The sequence below is a fragment of the Panicum virgatum genome, chromosome 6N (assembly GCF_016808335.1).
Source record: "Panicum virgatum strain AP13 chromosome 6N, P.virgatum_v5, whole genome shotgun sequence".
NCBI lineage: Eukaryota > Viridiplantae > Streptophyta > Magnoliopsida > Poales > Poaceae > Panicum > Panicum virgatum.
In genome coordinates, this window is record NC_053150.1 from 43,527,843 (window position 1) to 43,550,589 (window position 22,747).

Sequence of the window (22,747 nt, forward strand, 5' to 3'; positions counted from 1 at the left end):
TGTCTAAAAATTTGCCACACTTATGTGACTTTCTACACCCTCATAGTTCTTTTGTAGATGAAATCATTTTATTTGATATTACTTAAGTAAAATTATTTAATTTTTATCCAAAATATTATAACATTGTGTCTTGATGTTTTAACCGTAAATACATCAATATTTTAGGAAAATATGACAACATCCATAAGTCTTCTATAGAGGAAATTTAATATCTTTGGTATTATGGTGTGCAAGCTGAAACGCCTATTTATGCGAATAAGACCTACATCAGGTTCTAGAGTTTCTAGTTAACATGCATTTGGAGGAAAAAAATTTATTTGCCATGCAAATTATGAAATTACAGTAGGTAAGGTTGAATTGGAAGCCAAAATCAGGATTGAGTTTGAACAGTTGAACATAGATGGTGTTATAGTACGTAGGCATCTTATAGCTGCTATCTAGGGACTAGGGATGCAAACAAAAAAAAAATCTTGTTTCGAACCCGCATATAACTAGGGGCGGAGCCTAGTAGAGGCGAAACTGCCCCCCCCCTTGCCTCGGTAGAAATTTCCTAGGTCACTTGTCAATTGTCATGGCCACTTGTATTTTGTGATATATGACCAATTATATCTATATTATATGTGTATATATAACCGTTATTTCTGAACTGTTGAATTGAATTTCACTTGCTTTTTAAAATCCCCCCCCCCCCCTTCCGCCACTGCATATAACCACTTAAAAATGCCCCGCATGCGGGATTGTGGATGAACCCACTGTTGCTAACCGTGCAGAGCTAGCACGAGTTGACGAATCACTCTAGTCTTGTTGAACTACCCTTTCAAATTTGTGCAACCGATTGAAATACAGTATTTACTTGGTCTCCAATTCGCGTTCTCGAAAACTACCAGTAATCTTATCCTATTTTTGCGAACCCACATCTCAGATCATGTACACACAGCCATACATATCGTGTCTTTTCTAGCTAGGTTGGAACACGAAGTACGCTCTAGAGTTTCGCACAAAAAAAGAAAAGAAGAAGTACACTCTAGAGAACGACAATATATAGTATTATTACACTGTAAACAAGCTAAGAATCACGATCGATATGAGACATTTTTGTGGCGTTGAAGAGTGCTACTCAAAGTGCCAAGCGTTAGTGTGCTAGCCTTATAGTAGCTAGGACTAGCAGAGAACGTGTGGCGCACACTGGCTTTTTAGGCGCCGCGCCCGTGTATATATACGCCGCTCGTGCCAAGCCACCAGCCACTGCTACTCCATCACCAGCTGCAGCAGGCAGCAGCAGAGCGCACGCAGCAAGGAAGAACACCACCTCTCCTCCTCCTGCCTTGCCAATCGCCATACAGCATGGCCGCTTCTGTCGAGCCGCGGCAGCAGTTCGGCCGCCTGGAGCGGCCGGTGCGCGGCGGCGGCGCCACGAACGGCGCCAAGGCGTACCCTCCTCCGGCGAGCCACCTCCCGCGGCGCGCCGACTCGCCCGTGCGCGGCTGCGGCTTCCCTCCCCTGGTGTCGCCGCCCCGCGGCCGGCCCGACGACGCGTCGGACGACGAGGACGACGAGCAGGAGGACTGGCGCGAGCTCTACGGCTCGCACCTGCAGCTGGAGGTGGAGCCCGCGGTGCACGACCAGCGCGACGAGGGCACCGCCGACGCCTGGGTGGAGCGCAACCCGTCCCTGATCCGGCTCACCGGGAAGCACCCGCTCAACTGCGAGCCCCCGCTGGCGCGCCTGATGCACCACGGCTTCATCACCCCGGCGCCGCTCCACTACGTGCGCAACCACGGCGCCGTGCCGCGCGGGGACTGGGCGACGTGGACCGTCGAGGTGACGGGCCTCGTCCGCCGCCCCGCCCGGCTCGCCATGGACGAGCTCGCCCGCGACTTCCCCGCCGTGGAGCTCCCCGTGACGCTGGCCTGCGCGGGCAACCGCCGCAAGGAGCAGAACATGGTGCGGCAGACGGTGGGCTTCAACTGGGGCCCCGCCGGCGTGTCCACCTCCGTCTGGCGCGGCGCGCGCCTCCGCGACGTGCTCCGGCGCTGCGGCATCGTGCCCCGCCGCGGCGGCGCGCTCAACGTCTGCTTCGAGGGCGCCGAGGACCTCCCCGGCGGCGGCGGGTCCAAGTACGGCACCAGCGTGACGCGCGAGTGGGCGCTGGACCCGTCGCGGGACATCATGCTCGCCTACATGCAGAACGGCGAGCCGCTGCTGCCGGACCACGGCTTCCCCGTGCGCGTCATCATCCCCGGTTGCATCGGCGGCCGCATGGTCAAGTGGCTCAAGCGCATCATCGTCACCCCCGCCGAGTCCGACAACTACTACCACTACAAGGACAACCGCGTCCTGCCGTCGCACGTCGACGCCGAGCTCGCCAATGCCGAAGGTATGTAAAAGAAAAATCATGGAGGCAAAGGATGAAGCATTTGCACCAGCAATCCTCCATCAGATCTTGAACAATTTTCGATCCCTGCAGCTAACTAGATTAAATTGATCGGATGTCTGAACATCTTTTCTCTTGCAAAAATGCGCGCAGCGTGGTGGTACAAGCCGGAGTACATCATCAACGAGCTCAACATCAACTCGGTGATCACGACGCCGGGGCACGACGAGATCCTGCCCATCAACGGCGTCACCACACAGCGGGGCTACACCATGAAGGGGTACGCCTACTCCGGTAAGGCCTACTAGCTACTCCTACTACACTGACGCCGGGAACCTCTGACTTTTCTTTCTTTTTGACTATGACTTTACTGCTTGGTTAGCTGGTAAGATTAAGAATATGAAACTTGCATTGGCCCCGTGTTTTCATATTCATGGCGGTGCCGTGACTCGGCTTACTTACAGGACTGCTTCCATTTATTAGACGCAAGCTAGCATAGAGAGGAACCAGTTGGAATGCGTTGCTATTAGATGGTAGTAGTAACCTGTAATCCTTGACACAGTTTTTTGAGAAAATAATCTGACTTGGGAATGCGCTGCTACCAATCTGACTTAGATTTTTTTTAAAGAAAAAAACTGACCTAGGAAATATGACCAGTGGTGCCATGAAGAGACATTCCTGAAGAAGACCTTTCCATTCTATTTTTTTCTTTCAAAAAAGGGAACGTTTTTAAATTCCACCTGGCGCGAGAAGCAGCTTAAAACTTTTGAAAATCTGAAGATTGACAACCAATGGTAGCGCACTAGCTACCAAGATCCAATAATTGTTGACATCACATCTCCCGGGGCATTCCCAAAGTTTGATTGTTGGGTAATTTTGCTCTGGGACACTTTATAATGTTGATTTTTGCTAGTGGACACTACTCAATTTTATCTTTGCTACTGGACACTCTTTAAATATATATCTTTGCTACAAAACATTATAGTAATTAAAATAATAATTTTCTGATTTAGAGGATAGAGAGAACAAATAACATGACCAAAATACCCCTACAATACCAGGTTGCTCACAGAACTCAAGAAAATCAACAGTCAAACGCTATTTGACTTCTCTTTCTCTTTCTCTCTCCTTTGTCTCTCCCCTGTTTCTTTCTCCCCGTGAGCAGAGCTCGCTGGCAACATCGGCATCGCACCGCGCCGCGAGCCTGATTAGTCAGGGCGCTCGACCGGCCACCGACCAACTGCGCCGCGCTCCTCCGCCCTGCACGCCAGCGCTCACCCAGCACCCACACGCCACGCGTGCGAGTATGCTCGGGCCCTGTCGCTGCGGCCAGCGCGCGAGAGCTCGAGCTCGCCACCGCGCCCGGCGCTTGCGAGCCACGGTCTCCGCCGCCACGGCAAGAGGAGGGAAGAGGGACGATGGAGGTGCGGGGCGCATCGAAGCCGAGCCGAACTCGCCGCCCTTCGGGGTCGTCTTGGCCGCCGTGGCCGCCCGCCGGGGAAAGAGAGAGGGGTCCGGCCGCCGCTGTCGCAAATCGAGGGAGCAGGAGGGGGATCCGGCGCCACGGCCGCGCCTCCACCCCGTGCTGCAACCGCCATGGCCAACGAGGGAAGGAACAGGGAGGATGGAGGGGAATCCGGCCGCCGCCGCTCACGAATTCGGCGCAGGAGGGGGCGCGCCGGCCAGGGCTGAGGCCGACAAGGGAGGAGGATGGGCGCGGCAGACTCTGCTCCACAATGGCCTCGCGCGGCCTTCACCGGAGCTCAAGGCCGCCTCCATGGCCAGAGCTCATGGCCGCCGTGCCGCGTGGGAGGAGGAGGGGCGCCACCCGCTGAAGCCGCCGTGCACGAGCCATCTCTGCTGCGGCCGGCGAGAAAGGCCAGGGAGGAGGGCCGCGGCCGGCGAGGGAGTCCGGGCTGGAGGGCCGCCAGCGGCGGCGGCGGCATGGGGATGGGTTTGGCGAGGCGGACGGGTGGGAGGAGCTGGGAGGAATTTTTTTTACGGCATGGGAATCGGTACTGTGTTGAACAGATACGGTTAGAAGGAAGGGGTGTTTTGGGCATTTTGAATTTTTTTCTCCCTCCTCTTTTCTAAAAATGAATATTATATTATCTAAAGTGTTCATGAGCAAATATGCAAACTTAAATAGTGTCCAACTGCAAATAGAAGATTGAGTAATGTCCTGTGGCAAAAATCAACATTGTAGAATGTCCAGGAGCAAAATTACTCTTCTTTCACCAAGGTTAGCAATAAGGAATCCAACAAGGCATACATGACGTAACAAGAAACGCACTTTTTAAATTTGGTCATTTATTCGATGTCACACTGAACTTTTGACTGTTGAGGAAGTCTAGATGACCAAAGGGCAGGATACTCAAAGCACTACTCGATCAACCAGCAACTTGCAAAGAAGTAGGAACCGTTCATGATCACACTACTTCACTAGATAACACAGGTGCAATGAACCGGGTGTTGCTGGGAAACCATGAACTAGTTGATAGTTTGCTAGCCCAACATGTGCACTTTTCTGCTGCACAAAAGCGTGCAGTGCATGCATGAACCCGGCTGCGTTGGCACTTCGTTGCACCCAAAAGCTGCTCAACGGTTGCACACCTCCAAGAAACAAAATTGTTGCTTCTGCAGTAGTCAAAGAGGGTGCTGTGGAATTATGTGGCCAAGTAAAAACAAACAATAAAAGCTGTCACCGTGTGTCTGCTTTGTCGGCCTCTGTGGGCTGTGGCAACATGCATGCGTACTTGCGTAGGAGTAGGTTGCAGCTGGTGCCGGCTGGGAGAAACATTTGACAAGTCCACTCATGGTCGGCCGCGATCTGAGTGACCAATCACAGATAAAAGAAAGATCCATGTGTTTATCAGAACTGCAATGGCCATTTTTACCTGTCCTGGCAGTAAAAAGAAACTTACTGTTTCTGGTGAAAAGAATGGGACGGAGTCAGGGTACAGATGATGTCATGATGAGCTGATCAGCCTGACTGACTTTTTGTGTGTTTTTGGTTGGTACGTAGGCGGCGGCAAGAAGGTGACGCGGGTGGAGGTGACGCTGGACGGCGGCGAGACATGGCTGGTGTGCGACCTCGACCACCCGGAGAAGCCCAACAAGTACGGCAAGTACTGGTGCTGGTGCTTCTGGTCCGTGGAGGTGGAGGTGCTCGACCTCCTCGGCGCCAAGGAGATCGCCGTCCGCGCCTGGGACCAGTCGCTCAACACCCAGCCCGAGAAGCTCATCTGGAACCTCATGGTACGCACTTACTTGCCATTGGCATCGTGCAGCAGCAGCAGCAGCTTCATCCATGGATTCTGATGGTGGTGTGGATTCGTTCTGATGGTGGATGGTCTTGTTTGGGGCGGCAGGGGATGATGAACAACTGCTGGTTCAAGGTGAAGGTGAACGTGTGCCGGCCGCACAGGGGCGAGATCGGGCTGGTGTTCGAGCACCCGACGCAGCCGGGCAACCAGACGGGCGGGTGGATGGCGCGGCAGAAGCACCTGGAGACGGCGGAGGCCGCCGCGCCGGGGCTCAAGCGCAGCACCTCCACGCCCTTCCTCAACACCACCGACGACGGCAAGCAGTTCACCATGTCGGAGGTGCGCAAGCACGCGTCGCAGGAGTCGGCGTGGATCGTCGTGCACGGCCACGTCTACGACTGCACCAAGTTCCTCAAGGACCACCCCGGCGGCGCCGACAGCATCCTCATCAACGCCGGCACCGACTGCACCGAGGAGTTCGACGCCATCCACTCCGACAAGGCCAAGGCGCTCCTCGACACCTACCGCGTCGGCCAGCTCATCACCACCGGCGCCGGCTACAGCTCCGACAACTCCGTCCACGGCGGCTCCGTGCTCTCCCACCTCGCGCCCATCCGCGAGGCCGCCAGGGCCCCCGCGCCCGTCGCGCTCTCCAACCCGCGCGACAAGATCCACTGCCGCCTCATCAGCAAGAAGGACCTCTCCCGCGACGTCCGCCTCTTCCGCTTCGCCCTCCCGTCCTCCGACCAGGTGCTCGGCCTCCCCATCGGCAGGCACATCTTCGTCTGCGCTACCATCGACGGCAAGCTCTGCATGCGGGCCTACACGCCGACGAGCATGGTGGACGAGATCGGCCACTTCGACCTCCTCGTCAAGATCTACTTCAAGAACGAGCACCCCAAGTTCCCCAACGGCGGCCTCATGACCCAGTACCTGGAGTCGCTGCCGATCGGCTCCTACATCGACGTCAAGGGCCCTCTGGGCCACGTCGAGTACGCCGGCCGCGGCAGCTTCGTCATCAACGGCAAGCAGCGCCACGCGAGGCGCCTCGCCATGATCGCCGGCGGGAGCGGGATCACGCCCATGTACCAGGTCATCCAGGCGGTGCTGCGCGACCAGCCGGAGGAAGAGACGGAGATGCACCTCGTGTACGCCAACCGGACGGAGGACGACATCCTCCTCCGCGATGAGCTCGACCGGTGGGCGGCCGACTACCCGGACAGGCTCAAGGTCTGGTACGTGATCGATCAGGTGAAGCGCCCGGAGGAGGGGTGGAAGTACAGCGTCGGCTTCGTGACGGAGGCCGTCCTGCGGGAGCACGTGCCGGAGGGCGGCGACGACACGCTGGCCCTCGCCTGCGGGCCGCCGCCGATGATCAAGTTCGCCATCTCGCCGAACCTGGAGAAGATGAAGTACGACATGGCCAATTCTTTCATCGTCTTCTAAGACAGCACACACACACACACACACACACACACACACACACACACACACACACACACCAGATGTATATGTATATAAAAAACTAGTCGAATTGCCAGCGTAAATTGCTTGAGAGATGGGGGGTTGTGGGGAGGATTATTATAAAGTTGTACACTTGTACTCTGCTCTGCTCTAGCCAAGAATTATGAGACTAGAGCAGCACATAGGCCGGCCATGCTTTGTCCTCAGAATGTGCAGCTTGTGAATTCTGAGGAGGCTGTTTATTTCTTCCTGTGTACTACTAGCATGTAACTATTGTTGCTCTTAGCCTTCTGATGGAAATTATATCTGAATATGTTCCTTTTTCTTTAAGGCTGAATATGTATGCTAGTTGTTTCAAGAAGAGAAACATGAGTTCGAGTTCAACAAATTGCATTGTATTGTTTCATTCTGTATTTTTTTCTCTTCTTACAACTTCTTGGTTTTCTTTTCCTGAACGACCTTTTAAAGAGTGGGGAGTTCCTATAATTCAGTACAGAAGAATGAAATTGGCCTAGTTTATGAGAGAAGGTAAGTCCGAAAAATCTCTTTCCCCCTGCAAAATTCCCCCTGAAGTGATTCCATGGCAACGAATTGAACCTGCTGATGATTTTTTTTGAACGAACAATACTCGATGAGTGTATTTCTATTGATATAGCAGAGATCCTGGGAGGCCATAACCAGGCAACAAAAGAAAAACACAAAAACAACAGCCGATTAGATTGGGGTATCAACATGCGCCAACTCATAATCTCGGGGGAGTCATTGTTACATATGCAGCACAACCCATAAACTAAACCCTGCAAAGTGAGCAACATTGTGAAGCGCCTCTCGAATGCAGCTTCTGGACAAGGGTTGAATGACTTGGCTTTTGCACCGAATGATTAGTACTCCGAGTATATTCCAAAGGTGTTGTAGCATAGCTATCGCCTTCGGCCATTTACTCTGAACTTTTGATGGTGCAACATTGTGCGACAAATAATACCTTTTGACAAGCCTAAGCAAAAGACTTACTTGGTAGATTCTTTCCTGCGTAAATGGCTTAATCCTGAATGGCAAGACATGATTGCTGCAGAAAGCCAGAAACGTTTGGTTCTAGATCATGAGTGCATTTTCTGATCCCTGTCAAATTGGGCTTGCAAAAGACTTAAGACATTGTGACCCTCAAAAAATAAAAAAAAGACTTGTGACATTTTCTGATTCCTGAACCTGAACCGAGAGCTTGAACTGGCTGATAGCCTGATGTATGGTGAAAGTTCATTGCCATGCAATTCCAGCTCTTTAGCATGGCTAATCAACGTTCGGAATGTCTAAAGCTCGCAAAAATAGAGGGGAAAAAAAACAGCCGCAACTGTTCAGTCGTCTGACTCTGCTCGTGCAGCTGACGAACTTAACGAAACTAACAACAGCAGTTCATGTGGATGCAGCATTACGAAATCAACGAAATTTACAGCAGAGCACAGGAGTATCAATTCAGTTTACATGTACAGAATAAGCTGGGCTATCTGTAGCAATAATTATTGGAGAAAACCATGCCGGATTGCCGGTGCTCTACCTCTTCTCCTGCAAATAAGCAAATGTGTTGTATATTGCACAACTGAACAGCAGCCGTTCAGCGGCAACTGAAATTTGCAGCAGAGTGCAGGAGTATCCATTCACTTTACATGTCAATTCCCTGACGACGATCACGTCCTGAGAAAGCATAGCTTACACAACATTTGCAGATGCAACTCCCAAGTTTCATGGTTAGGATCGTTAAATGCAGAAGAACCCTGAGGACTAAACCCTCATCCCAAGCGAGCTTGACTTGAAAAAGCATCTCGCCGCCGCGAAGCGTGCCGGGTGTGCGTTGCGCGGCATTTGGCCCTTCTTCATCCCTGGCGGCGGCCCTGGTGGCTCGATCTTCTGTATCGTGCGTCGCCGCTTCGCGTCCTCGGCCTTCTGGTACCGTTCGTGCAGCTTGCGCTTCGTGGCCTCCATCTTCTTCTCCTCTTCGGCGGCGCTTCTGACGACGGCCGGCGGCGTCTTCTTCGGCTGCGCAGGGATAACGGCCGCAGCTCCCATGTTCGCTGACAGCCTGGCTTTGCTGGCACTGGCGATCGGAGCCCCCTTCTTGGACTCCGCCGTGCTAGGATGGCTGCTGGTGATGGCGTGTAACGAACATGGCCCCATTTAGGCCATTTCGAGTGATTTTGGTGATCGAGTGACAATGCAATCAACGTGACTAATGTGTTTGTCAAGTGTACCTCATCATGTCCCTAGAATGGAGTAAAAAGCACTAGTAAAGCAAAAAACGAAGAAAGAACTCAAAGAAACGCTGAATTGGACGAGTTTTGCAGAACACAGTAGGGTCGGATTATCCGAACAGACAGGGTCGGATAAACACTTCAAAGAAGCCGGATTATCCGACCCCATATAATACACGTCGGATTTTGAGTCAGAGCATCCTTAGAGCCTGTTTGCCAGATTCTGAAATTTCCTTTAGGCTCGGATGATCCGACGCTAGAAAAGTGCCACGTCGGACAAAGTCTCAGATGATGTACAAGAGAGTCTGTTTAATCAGATGGAATTCATGCTTCAGGATCGGATGATCCGACGTGGGCCTCACTAAGCGTCAGACTAATGCTAAGGGGCAATGATCAGTGAACGTTGAAAGGAATTCAAATTTGAAGAAGGCACCGGATGATCCGATGCATCTTTCAACACGACGTCGGATAAACACGTCGGACAAATGACGTCAGCAGTTGGTTTGAAAGTTAATGGCTACTAGGGGAATCTCAGTGGGGTCGGATTATCCGAAGCTACCTAGTCAGATTATCCGACGCCTTGCGTAGAAAAAGGCAATGGCTACTCAACGGTTAATTTGAATTGGTGGCCTATATAAGCGACTCTCCCTGGTTATTTGAAGCTTGCTGTAGTTCAGTGATGACCTAGACACATTGAAGAACATCTTCAAGCCAACCCAAGAGCAAAGTGATCAAATCTTTTAGGTTTAGCACATCCTTGTAAGTGAGAGTGCTAGGATAGCTCATGAGTGAGTGTAGTAGCAAGGTGTTGTACCTTGTGGCTGGTTCTTGAGTGAGCCAACAAGAAGATCTCGGTGAGCCGGCCATCTTTGGAGTCTTGGTGACTCGCCGGCACGTCAACGACCCTCCGGCTTGGTGTGGAGCGTCGTCCACAAGCTTTATGCGGGGGACGTGGAGACCCCCTTCCTTGGTGGAGAAGCTCCTTAGTGGAACCCGGGGCTAAAGTGACTGTGAGTGTTCATGGAAGAGACTTGGTGGCCGAGAAGCAATACTCGTTGTGAGTGCTTCAACAACATGGATGTAGGTGTGCATTTATGGCTAACCGAACCACAGGATAAATCCTCGTGTCACAAGAGTTTGTATTCTCGCATCCCTCTTTAAGATTCCGCATTTACTTATTGCAATTCTTGTTTGCCTTTACTTTCTAGAGTAGAATCTTGATAGGATTGGCTATAGGTTGCATAACTCTTTTGGGATGAGGGTTTTCACACTAGTTGAACACTAGTTGCACATCTAGATAGCATGATCTTAGTTTAATTTATGTGCAAGTAGTTGGAGCTTGAGGTTAAAGTTTTTAGTTTTCCAAATTTATCCCCTCCCCCTCTTAGGCTACGAGCACCCGATTCCTTTTATGGCGGTGGGTGTCTTCCTTGCACGAGGCTGCTCTGGGATCTTGGCTTCATGCTTCGACTTGGTGCCGGTGTCGGCCGCTGGCGCCGCGGCGTCCTACGGAGGAGGAGGCGGCGGCGTAGTCGAGAGGCCTTCCAGCACGTCCATGGCGGCCCTAGCCCTGGCGAGCTCGGCCTTGACGCGCGCCCTCCACCCGGGCACGATGTCACGTGCGAGCTCGCGGACCCACTCCGACGGGTGTTCCTTCATCAGCGCGCCGACGGCGCTGACAAGATCGCCGGACGCCAGCTCGATCTTCTCGGGGGCACGGCCCGCAGCGTGGCGAGCGACCCCGCCATGGCCTCGTCCAGCAGCTCGCAGAAGCCCTCCACCTTTTCATCATCGTTCTTGGCCCTGGCGCTCCGGAACTCGTCGCGGGAGAGGCCGCCGCCAGCGTCGTCGGCCTCGATGGCGGCGTCGATGGGTGGGAACGCCGCCAGGATGGGCTTGGAGCGGCGGAGCGCCATGCCGCCGGCTAACACGAGATGGAGTTGGTTTCTGGATGGGTCTGATGCAAGAGACGGCGAGAAAGGAGCGAGAGATGGGGAGAGAAGGGAGATGACGAGAAGGTGTCAGGGCGCTCCAATCCTCGGTAGATTTACAGCAAGCCCAATAAGCTTGGCTTCAAGCCAAGCTGTGTCATCAAGAGACAAAGTCATCAAACAAGCTATACAACAATTTGTCTCTACGCCATCATATTCTATTCAACCTGGACCCACCTGCCAGTTTTCTTTATTCTCCGATCTCTCTCCGCTCATGTGATCCGATGGGATAGAAGAGGAGTGGTGGGCCCCATGAACAGATAACAGCCCGGCGTTGCATGTGGCGACTACCTCACCCTCTCTCTCCATTTCTCTCAACGCCAGCTCGGATTTGCACCTTGGCTTCCGTGAGGCGCCAAGTGAGGTGGCCTTATTGTACTTGCTCTTATGACGGCCGCTGCCCGCTGGCAGCTGTCGGAGCGCCGAGACCGAGACGCAGTCGAGGCGCGCGTAAGCTTGACGCGCGCGCCAGCTTTTTCTCCCGGCAAATTTCGTGTCGGATTGGCTGCAAGCCAAATTTGCCTTCCGCAGAACCCCATCCCGTGGGTTTTCGTCCCCATTCCCCCCAGCACAAGCATATCGGCCTCCCCTGTTCTTTCACAGAGAACCTAGGGTTTACCTGCTCGATCCCAGGGCCGTCGCCGACTCGGGCACCCCCTCGCGGCGGCGTCGCTGGACCGCCGGCGCCGGCGCTTGCTGCCCCGTGGTCGCCGCGGCGTCCAAGGTCAACGCTGCCACCTTCCTCGCCTTCGTGTTCGTCAGCGGTCAGCCCGATCGCCACGCTGCTGCTCATGGGTAGCACGGGCGGCTCCTACCTGCAACAAGGCAGGCAGAGAAGAAAGTACACCCAAAAGGGAATCAGTGTTAGCAATAATTTTGTCTTGTGTGTTGCGTGTGTTAGTTGGTTAGTGCCTGCGAGCATGCAGTTGAGATGCATGCTGCGTGTGTAGGAGTCAGTTGCGTACGGCGCTCTGCAAGGAGGATGCTGCATGCGTCGTGCCGAGCGAGTGGCTCTCGCATGGAGACGCGCGAGTCTTGCGGATCGTGGAGTGGAGGCCGGCCAAGGAGTTCGTGCTCTTGGGGGTTTGCCGTGCGTGTATAAGTACCCTTGTACTGGTGTATTTTGGTTTGAACTGAGTGGAATAAGAAAAGCCAACATAGACCGTTCGGTGGCCGTGGCATTCGTCGTCATGTCTCGTGTGTTACTGTGATCATTCGTTGATCCTCGATTCCAACAATCAGTGCCTTTTGGATCCAATTTTACATGTGCGGCGCTGCAATTTTTTTATTTTCAGTTTCTACTGTATGTATGTAGAATGTGCAGCTCTGCGTGATTCCAGTTCGTGATAAGCATGCCGTTTGCAATTGACCAATTGAACATGCTGGTGCTCATTGCGTTCCAAGTGTTTGTGTTTTGTTCTGCATGCATCAGGCCGGGTGCCTGCTCTGGAGAGTATCACCGAACCATTGCTGAATCCATGCGGGAAATGCTGGGCAACACTCGTGTACACACAGACCGGCCACACCTGAACGGTTGGACACAACTGATCCAAGCTAACTAACATCTGCCACACCTGAACGGCGGAGGAATTGGTTATGTCGTACTTCATCTTCTCTACTCTAGGTTGGGCGAGATGGCGAACTTGATCGTCGGCGGCGGCCCGCAGGCGAGGGCCAGCGTGTCGTCGCCGCCCTCAGTCAACATGTTGCTCTAATTGTTCCTTTGCCCATAACAATGCTATATGTGCTCAACTAAAGCATTCATTTGTTCTTAAGCCAAACCAGCTGATGTGGCAGTTGCAACGTCGATGATGCGGACGGTCCGCCCAGGCAGCGCAGACCATCTCCAGGATCGGACGTCCGAACTCGCGGACTGTCCGCGTCTCTTGGACGGACCGTCCGCGGGATTGGTCCTTTGCTGCCGAGCCTCTTCTGCCGAGTCGACGCCACAGGTTCTCCCTGTGCCTTGCACACCTACGCCGCCGTCGCCGCCGCCACCGCTCCCCCTGTGCTCTTCCACCGCGCGCCTCAGCCGCCTCTACTACGGCACCGCTGCACCACCGCCGGTCTTCCCAGTCGCTGCTGTCAGTTCCTGTCGCCGCGCCGGCGCCGCCACTGGCCCGCCCCCGGCCGCGCCAATTTCTCATCCTTCCCCATGCTAGGGTTTGCGTTGCGCCGTAGGATGGGGTGGGGAATGATTCAGGATTGAGAAGGAAAGGGGCAGGGGCATATAAAGAGATTGACGCGCGCTCGATTTTACCAGAAAAAAGGATTCGGCGCGCGGCCCCGCCCGCGCACGGGATCTTGGTGGCCGTCGACGGCTCGGCTACGCTGCTACAGCGCGCGCTTGGTGCTGTCGACTTCTATTGGAGCACGAGCCCCTGCTCTCGACAAAGGATGCAACAACTCTGCTCTCTCTCTGCATTCAATCGGCTGACGAAAGGCGTATTTTGCTGCGTTTGATGCAAGACGACGCATCGACTGACCGTTGTACATGCCCTAGTGTCGTCAGTTTTCTTAAGGCTTGTCCCCACCAGGTGTGTACACCCCTGCATTAGCACTATAACAATCTACCAAGAGAGAACACAAGGACTGCATTAGGCTTGATTTGAGTGCCAAGAGTGCAATTTTATTAAGTGCTTATTATTCTTGGTGGTTGGCAACACCTAATATAATGATGATGTTATATATGTTAATAATGACAATGCGATCGAAACACATATATAACATGGTACCGTAGCACTTTATTTTGAATTTTCCTTACACACATTATTCCATAGTTTTATCTGAATAACCTTACACAAGGGGTTGGAGTATTCCCCAATACACAATTTCTCATTTTGTATACAATGATCTTCCATTTACACTGTGGGTCAATGCTCCACTAATTCATCCCCATATATACTGCAAGTCATTTATTTTCAATATACATTTTTACAGAGAAAATTGCAATTATAGAACTCAAAACAATGTGCTTCGCAATTATAGGAGTCATATAATTATAAAGCGTATTGTTTCGAGTCCTATAATTGCAATTTTCTAATTCCTATAGGACTATATACTGTATTATAAATATATTCCCCTGTTGTTGCGGATCGAGCAGACGCAAATTGATCTTATTGTTGGCAACGAACTCACGGCGCTATGGAACTTAGAAGACGACGAAAGAACTGGACCTTTGGTACTTCATCTTCTCCAGGTTCGGCGCGACAGCGAGCTGGATCATCGCCGGTGGCCCGCAGGCGAGCGCCAGCGCGTCGTCGCCGCCCTTCGGCACGTGTTCCCGCAGTATATCCTCCGTCAAGAAGCCGACGCTGTACTCCCACCCCTCCTCCGGCCGCTTCACCTGGTCGACCACGTACCACACCTTGAGCCTGTCCGGGAACTCGGCCGCCCACCGGTCCAGCTCGCCGCGCAGGAGGATGTCCTCCTCCGTGCGGTTCGCGGACACCAGGTGCATCGCCGTCCGGTCCTCCGGCTGGTCGCGCAGCACCTCCTGGATCACCTGGTACATCGGCGCGATCCCGCTGCCGCCGGCGACCATCGCCAGGCGGCGAACCCGGCGCGGCTCGCCGTTGATCACGAACTCGCCGCGGCCGGCGTACGCGACGTGGCCGAGGGGCCCCTTGACGTCGACGCAGGAGCCGATTGGGAGGGAGTCCAGGTACTGTGTCATGAGCCCGCCGTCGGGGAACTTGGGGTGCTCGCCCTTCAAGTACACCTTCACGAGGAGCTCGAAGTGGCCGACCTCGTCCGCCGCGCTCGTCGGCGTGTACGCCCGCGCGCACAGCTTCCCGTCGATGTCGGCGCACACCAGGATGTGCTTGCCGACGGGGAGGCCGAGCGCCTTGTCGGCCGACGGCACGGCGAACCGGAAGAGGCGGACGTCGCGGGAGAGCTCCTTCTTGTCGACGAGGCGGCACTCGGCAGGGGACCTTCTCGCGAGGGTTGGCGAGCGCAAAAGCGGGCGCCGGGGGCTTGACGGCGCCGGGGATGGGGTCGAGGTGGGAGAGGCTGGACGCGCAGTGGATGGCGGCGTCGGAGTTATCGCCGGTGCCAGTGGTGATGAGCTCGCCGATGCGGTAGGCCCCGAGGAGCGCCTTGGCCTTGTCGGAGTGGATGGCGTCGAACTCCTCGGTGCAGTCGGTGCCGGCGTTGATGAGGATGCTGTTGGCGCCGCCCGGGTGGTCCTCGAGGTACGTGGTGCAGTCGTAGACGCTGCCGCGGACGACGATCCACGCCGAGTCCCGGGACGCGTGCTCCCGGACCTCGGCCATGGTGAACCGCTCGCTGGCGGCGGCGGTGTTCGTGGTGGGCGGCTCGGGCGTGCCGCCCTGGAGCGCCGTCGCGGCGGCCTCCGCCACGTCGATGCGCTTCTGCCGCGCCATCCACCCGCCCGGCTGGTTGCCGGGCTGCGTCGGGTGCTCGAACACCAGCCCGATCTCCCCCTTGCGCGGCTGGCACACGTTCACCTTCACCCTGAACCAGCAGTTGTTCATCATCCCCTGCCAGTGCCAGCACAATCCATGGCAGAGTATCATCAGAATCCACCAGAGAAACAGAGCGATGTGCCAATAGATGACGGCGTCGTACCATGAGGTTCCAGACGAGCTTCTCCGGCTGGGTGTTGAGCGACTGGTCCCAGGCGCGGACGGCGATCTCCTTGGCGCCGAGGAGGTCGAGCACCTCCACCTCCACGGACCAGAAGCACCAGTGCTTGCCGTACTTGGTGGGCTTCTCCGGGTGGTTGAGCTCGCACACCAGCCATCCAGCGTCCAGCGTCACCTCCACCCGTGTCACCTTCTTGCCACCACCTACACAACACAAAGCAGAGAAATCATCATGTAAGTGTAATGTGGTATGGCGGTCGCTTCAGTCCAGTTGATACATTTGTTGGAATTGTTCCCTTTTGCGGTAAGAGAAGGGGATTAACGTTTTCTACTAGCCCCCTAATCTTCGTTAGATTAAAATCCAGCACCACACGCTCACCGATCCCCTAGCTTGATTCAAATGATTCCATATGCACACCATCATGTAACCATTTCCCATGAGTGCCTTTGTGACTGTGATACCCGTCTGGTTTCTTTTTTTTTTTCTATAGTCGACCGTTACTTAAGATGTATAAGTGAATTGTACCCACATATCTATATCAGATTAAGTTTTTGGACCGAACTAGTTGATGAACTCAATATGATATCAAAATCAAATATCTCAAATTTGAATACTGACAGACGTGATTAAATAAAATAATCACAGATGTTCATATTTCCACATTCGAGGTCCACCCGTGGCCCACCTTGACTTGTGTCCAACAACGCCTCATACCTTGCTAGACTAACATGCTTCATGGCCTTCTGTCTAAAAGAAAGTAACTAGAATAGGCTTTACTCTAAGATGTCCAGATTGGATAGATGTTTTAATATTCCCTGAGTTCAATAATCTTATTATTACTAATTGAAAGTTTCTTTTGAAGGCTTCACGTGAATCCACATAGGATCCTAGGTGGATACTCTAAAAAATACCAAAATCCTAGAAATTCTCATAAAAAACAAAAACATCCACCCATCAATCTGCCAACTATCTTAATGGTCATTGGATCTATTATCTTTCCTAATTAATTATCACCTCTGCCATTATGAAAATAAATTAAAATAACTCCCTAAATATGTATCTAAGTTACCCACCTGTGCCATTAAAAAATATATGAAGTAACCCCTAATCTTCATGTTAATTACTCACCTCTACTATTATAGAAATAATGCAAATAACCCCCCTAAATTTGCATATAAATTATCTAATTATGTTATTATTAAAAGTTAAAGTAACCTTAAAATCTGAATCTTAATTATATAATTATAATAAAAATATTAAAGTGCATCAATATAAAATATTTAATTACTATTTCTATCATTATAAATACATTATTCATGTTATTGTTTATATAAAAATACTACCCGATAAGAATACCAATTCACAAACAAATATATATATCAAATACACATGGAGGTGTGATGCAAATAAAATCTATTGCAACTAGATAATGATAGATATGTATTTTAGAGTATGAGTTAGAATATTTATAGATGAAAGAGGGTGTGAGATTGATAATCTATATATCCTATATAGATAGCACCAACTAACTATTTCTCTCTTCATGCAAGGTGTCCACATCATTCTCCACTAAGTGTCCCACTAACTTTCAACTACCTTATTAATTACAAAAAAATGTTCATGTCATCTCTACAATATGCAATACTTTTAATCTTTAATTAACTAAAGTAAAATCATATACATACACTATTTTTTCATCACCTATTCTTCTATAATGTGATCAAATATTCTATTGGTGTTTATTCTTTTAGCTTATCGATTTTTACGAGATTCAATAAACAAGAAAATGTCCATATGATCTCTACTATGTGCAATACTTTTAATCTTTAATCTATTAACGTAAAGTCATATACATACTCTATTTTTGCAATACTTTTAATCTTTAATCTATTAACATAAAGACTCATATACATACTCTATTTCATTGAGCACCTATTCTTTTATAATGTGATCAAATATTCTATTGATATTATGTTATGTAAATCACCTTCGTATGCAAACTATGGAAACTCCAATCTAGACAATCAGATCAATATCCAAAGAGCATGGGAGATGTGATAATTTTACAATCTGGACCCGCCTTTGGATTAGGTAATCACACTTTTGCAAATCCCCCCTCCTATGCCCATGCGCCCCTCCCTTGGATGTTGATCCGATGACCCAAATTGGAGTTTCTATAGTTTGCATACGAAGGTGGTTTGCATAGCATACATTACCTACTTCTGTTAGTTTATCTATTTCTACCAGATTTTGATAAAAAATAACATGCAAGAAAAATTCATATCATCTATATAGCCTATATGGATGACACCCACTAAAGTCATTAACTCTATTTCTCTTACATGCAAGTTATCCGCATCATATAGAAACTCATTATATCAAATGTCACATCAACGTCCACCAGGGCCATCTATTTATGTTTTCCATCAATTTTTTGTGTGAATGTTGCCATGCAATCATCTTAATTTTTCTACTTTCAAATTTCACATTAAAATTTTATTTAAGAAATCCAGCAGCAACGCGCGGGGTATCACCTAGTTATAATTATTTAGCTATCCCGTAGCCGGTGCAGACAGCCAAAGTCAGGTAGGCACCTAAATCCTAATCCCCAACCCTAACCTTGGGCTTAGAATTGTGTCAGAGAGAAGAAAAATAGCTAGGCAGCTTGAGGTCACAATAGAGGATAACATCAATGACTTGTCGTGTAGCATTTAATTAGGCCATTAAATTTTTAAAAATGTATTGCCGTGTTTAGATCCAAAAAATTTACACCAAAAAACATCACATCGAATATTCAGACACATACATGGAGTATTAAATAAAATCAATTTACAAAACTATTTGCACAGATGGGTTATAAATTGCGAGATGAATCTAATAAGCCTACTTAATCTATAATTTGCAACAGTGATGCTATAGTAATCATACGCTAATTATGATTTAATTAGACTCATTAAATTTATCTCGCGATTTATAACCCATTCGTGCAAAAAGTTTTGTAAATAGATTTTATTTAACAATCCTAAATAGCAAGATTCCCTTTCAAAATTTTTTTGCCAAAAGATCTAAACACGGCTTGTGTATGGTACGCAAACCCAACACTTGATATGCACTAGTATGCATTATAGTACTGGTGACATGCGTCATGCGTGAGCATATAATCGAGCGCAAGAGTGCTACATACATACACAATTATTTTCCTTTTTTTAATTAAGATGATTTGGATATCAACTTATGCACTTAGGGTGTGTTTAGTTGGTGAAAATGTTTGAGTTTTGGTACTGTAGCACATTTCGTTGTTACTTGACAAATAATATCTAATTATAGATTAATTAGGTTTAAAAAATTCAGCTCGTGTTAATCAGTTAGACTGTGTAATTAGTTATTTTTTCAAATATATTTAATACTCCATGCATGTGTTCGAAAACTCGATATGTGACAGGTACTGTGCAAATTTTTTTGGGAACTAAACAGGACCTTAATATGTTTATGCGTGGATCTAGATGTCTGCTTTGAAAGGATAGGGGCCTAGATGGTCCTGAACGTACGTTAAGTTTGGACATCATCTGGTGCATGTTACTGAAAAAAAAATTCTCTGCGTTGTGGATAGTGCAAACAGCATACGGCCACCGTCCACATAAACCGCCTGTACTTCTGAAGAGAATATTTTGTAGTTTGTCATGATCTATGCATGACTCGTAAGCATATTCTAACATGCTAGTAACGAGGAAGAAAAGTTGCTGCACGAATTGTAAAATGGTAGTGCAGAGTCGAATGCCGGGCTGTCGGCACCAAGAAACTAAATAAAGAATCGATCATTCCTGTAGCCGACTCACCGGAGTAGGCGTACCCCTTCATGGTGTAGCCCCGTTGCGTGGTGACGCCGTCGACGGGCAGGATCTCGTCGTGCCCCGGCGTCGTGATCACCGAGTTGATGTTCATCTCGTTGATGACGTGCTCCGGCTTGTACCACCACCCTGCATTTTTTATCGAACACGCCCAAGGTTCAGAGATTCAGTAGTGTCGCCGTGTGATTTGCTTGGACAAGTTAAGATTCTCGCCTTCCGCGTCGGCGAGCTCGGCGTCCACGTGGGACGGCAGGAAGCGGTTGTCGCGGTAATGGTAGTAGTTGTCGGACTCCGCGGTTGTGACGACGATGCGGCGGAGCCACTTGACCATGCGGCCGGCCGTGCAGCCGGGGACGATGACGCGCACCGGGAAGCCGTGGTCCGGCAGCAGCGGCTCGCCGTTCTGCATGTAGGCGAGCATGACGTCCATGGCCGGGTCCATGGCCCACTCGCGCCGGATGCTGGTGCCGTACGTGGTGCCGCCGCCGCCGGGTAGGCAGTCGGCGCCCTCGAAGCACACGTTGAGCGCGCCGCCGCCGCGGGGCGCGATGCCGCAGCGGCGCAGCACGTCGCGGAGGCGCGCGCCGCGCCACACGGAGGTGGACACGGCGGCGGGGCCCCAGTTGAAGCCCAGCGTCTGGCGCGCCGCGTTCTGCTCCCCGCGCCGGTTGCTGGAGCAGACGAGCGTGACGGGGAGCTCCGCGGCGGGGAAGTCGCGGGCGAGCTGCTCCATGGTGAGCCACGCGGGGCGGCGGACGAGGCCCGCCACCTCGACGGTCCACGCCGCCCAGTCCGCCCGCGGCACGGCGCCGTGGTTGCGCACGTAGTGCAGCGGCGCCGGAGTGATGAAGCCGTGGCGCAAGAGGCGCGCCAGCGGCGGCTCGCAGTTGAGCGGGTGCTTCCCGGTGAGCCGGATGAGGGACGGGTTGCGCTTGACCCACGCGTCCGCGGTGCCCTCGTCGCGCCGGTCGTGCGCCGCCGGCTCCACCACCTTCAGCTGCAGGTGCGAGCCGTAGAGCTTGCGCCAGTTCTCCTGCTCGTCGTCGTCGTCGTCTTCGTCCCACGGGTGCGACGGCGACGAGACAAGGGCGGTGAAGCCACGGTCAGAGCGGCGCGGGGAAGGAGGAGGGTACGCCCTGGTGCCGTTCATGAAAGCCTGCATCTGAGCGGAGCTCGGCTCGAGGCGGGCAAGATGCTTTGGTTCGACCGAAGCGGCCATGGTCATGGTGCTTAGCTTTCAGTTGATGATGAGCTATAGTGGTAGGACTGATGCTGGGAGAAGGCCGTATGGGTGGCATATATATACACTCCTGAGGCCCCAGCCTGGGTGCTGTTTTTTTAAAAAAAATCAAACTCTTAAAGAAAACTGACCAGAAGTCAGAAGATGATTTTTCAAGACAGTGCACGCTACATGTCTTTCTACATTGGGCTAGTATGCCTAGATAATGGCCCCATTTGGTTGTCATTCCATGATTCTAGAATGAAGTTCAACCACTCATTACTGGTGTAAATAAAGGCAGTTTACAAAATCAACTTCAAAACCCCTGCGCTAGGAATCCTGACGAATCTAATAATGAGGCCTTTAACTGCTGATTAGATGTTACTCCAGACCGTGTTACTATAGCATCACTATAGCCAATCATTAATTAATTACCGTCATTAGATTCGTCACGAAAAATTACCCCCGTCCCTCAAAAGGTTTTGAAAATAGACTTCATTTAGTGCTTCATGCGGATCCTAGAAGACACATTCTAGAATCTCTAAAATGCAACCAAACGAGGCCAATGCGGTGATGAGTGATGACGAGGGCATCTCTATAGTAGCCTACATGCAGATTCTTTAGAAGATCGTCCAGAGAAATATGCCGAGTTCCATAAAAAGGTACTATTATTGTAATTCGCTTGTAGAAATGTGGTTACCACCATAAGCAGTCATGATAAACAGCCGTCTTTATGTGTGTCTACGTACATACATACTTTGTGTTTCTCGTCACGGTTCCAATTTCACACGAATGAATCATCCGTGGCAGCTTGAAAGTTGTAAAAACAAGTGAAATGCGATTTTAAAACAATTAAAGAATTATGTATTTGGTTTACTGTATTTTAAATTCCTACGTTCCAAACACCTCATTATACTTCTTTTCTTTTATTTCCAATCCTATGTTTTCCCACTACACTCATCTCCGATTCCTGTGGTTTTTCTCATTCCTCTATTTTTTGTTCCTCTATCCCACCCTAGGATTTGGACATCTCTAAATCTAAAGTAGAGAAGCTCGTAGTTTTGATGTTTGATGGTTTGGAATTGAAGTGCTAAGAGCATCTCCAAGAGCTCTTGTATACTTGATGAGTTAGCTAAAAGAAGAGAAATCTCGTCAAAACTTGATTCCAACAGCTTTTCTATTTTGCTCAGCTAGCTATCCTGTTTTCTATTTGCTCCCCTTCGTTGGGCAAAAAAAGAAGACATGTCTCGCTAGCCATCTTCTGTAGCTCGCTCCCCATGCACCTCACGCGGCTCGCTCCAGCTGCATGTCCTGCACCGACGCCGTCGAGCGCCGCCTTGGCCACCCCAGGCCACCGGCGAGCGCCGCCCGCGCCATCACGAGCTGCTGGCGAGAGCCGCCCCGGCCATCGCAGGCCGCCGGGGAACGCCGACCCCGCCATCCCGAGCTGCTGGCGAGCACCGCCCCGCCATCCCGAGCTGCCGGCGAGCGCCGCGCCGGGCATCCCAGGCCGCCGGCGAGCATCGCCCCCGCCATCCCAAGCCGCCGGCGAGCGCCGCCCCGCCATCCCGAGCCGCCGGCGAGCGCCGCCCGCCATCCCGAGCTGTCGGCGAGCGCCGCCCCGGCCATCCCGAGCTGCCGGTGAGCGCAGGCACCGTCATACCGAGCCGCCGGCGAGCGCCGCTGTGACACCCAAGGTGTCTGCACAGTAGTTGTGTATCTATTTTATGC

At 51.4% G+C, this 22,747-nt stretch overlaps 1 protein-coding gene and 1 pseudogene across 2 annotated transcripts; one reads left to right on the top strand and one right to left on the bottom strand.

Moving 5' to 3' along the window:
• The first annotated feature begins 1,214 nt into the window (after positions 1 to 1,214).
• Positions 1,215 to 7,462, top strand: LOC120678409 (nitrate reductase [NADH]). 2 transcript variants are annotated; one of them, XM_039959592.1, is made up of 5 exons: positions 1,215 to 2,377; positions 2,528 to 2,668; positions 5,400 to 5,632; positions 5,746 to 7,091; positions 7,122 to 7,462. In XM_039959592.1, exons 1-4 carry the CDS (start codon positions 1,345 to 1,347, stop codon positions 7,084 to 7,086), a joined length of 2,748 nt encoding a protein of 915 aa, XP_039815526.1. In that variant the 5' UTR covers positions 1,215 to 1,344; the 3' UTR covers positions 7,087 to 7,091; positions 7,122 to 7,462. The 2 variants fall into 2 exon arrangements, with proteins under 2 accessions (XP_039815526.1, XP_039815525.1); XM_039959591.1 differs by having other exon boundaries at positions 5,746 to 7,462.
• A 6,677-nt stretch (positions 7,463 to 14,139) lies between these two features.
• On the bottom strand, positions 14,140 to 21,016 carry LOC120679270 (annotated as a pseudogene).
• Positions 21,017 to 22,747: the final 1,731 nt, after the last annotated feature.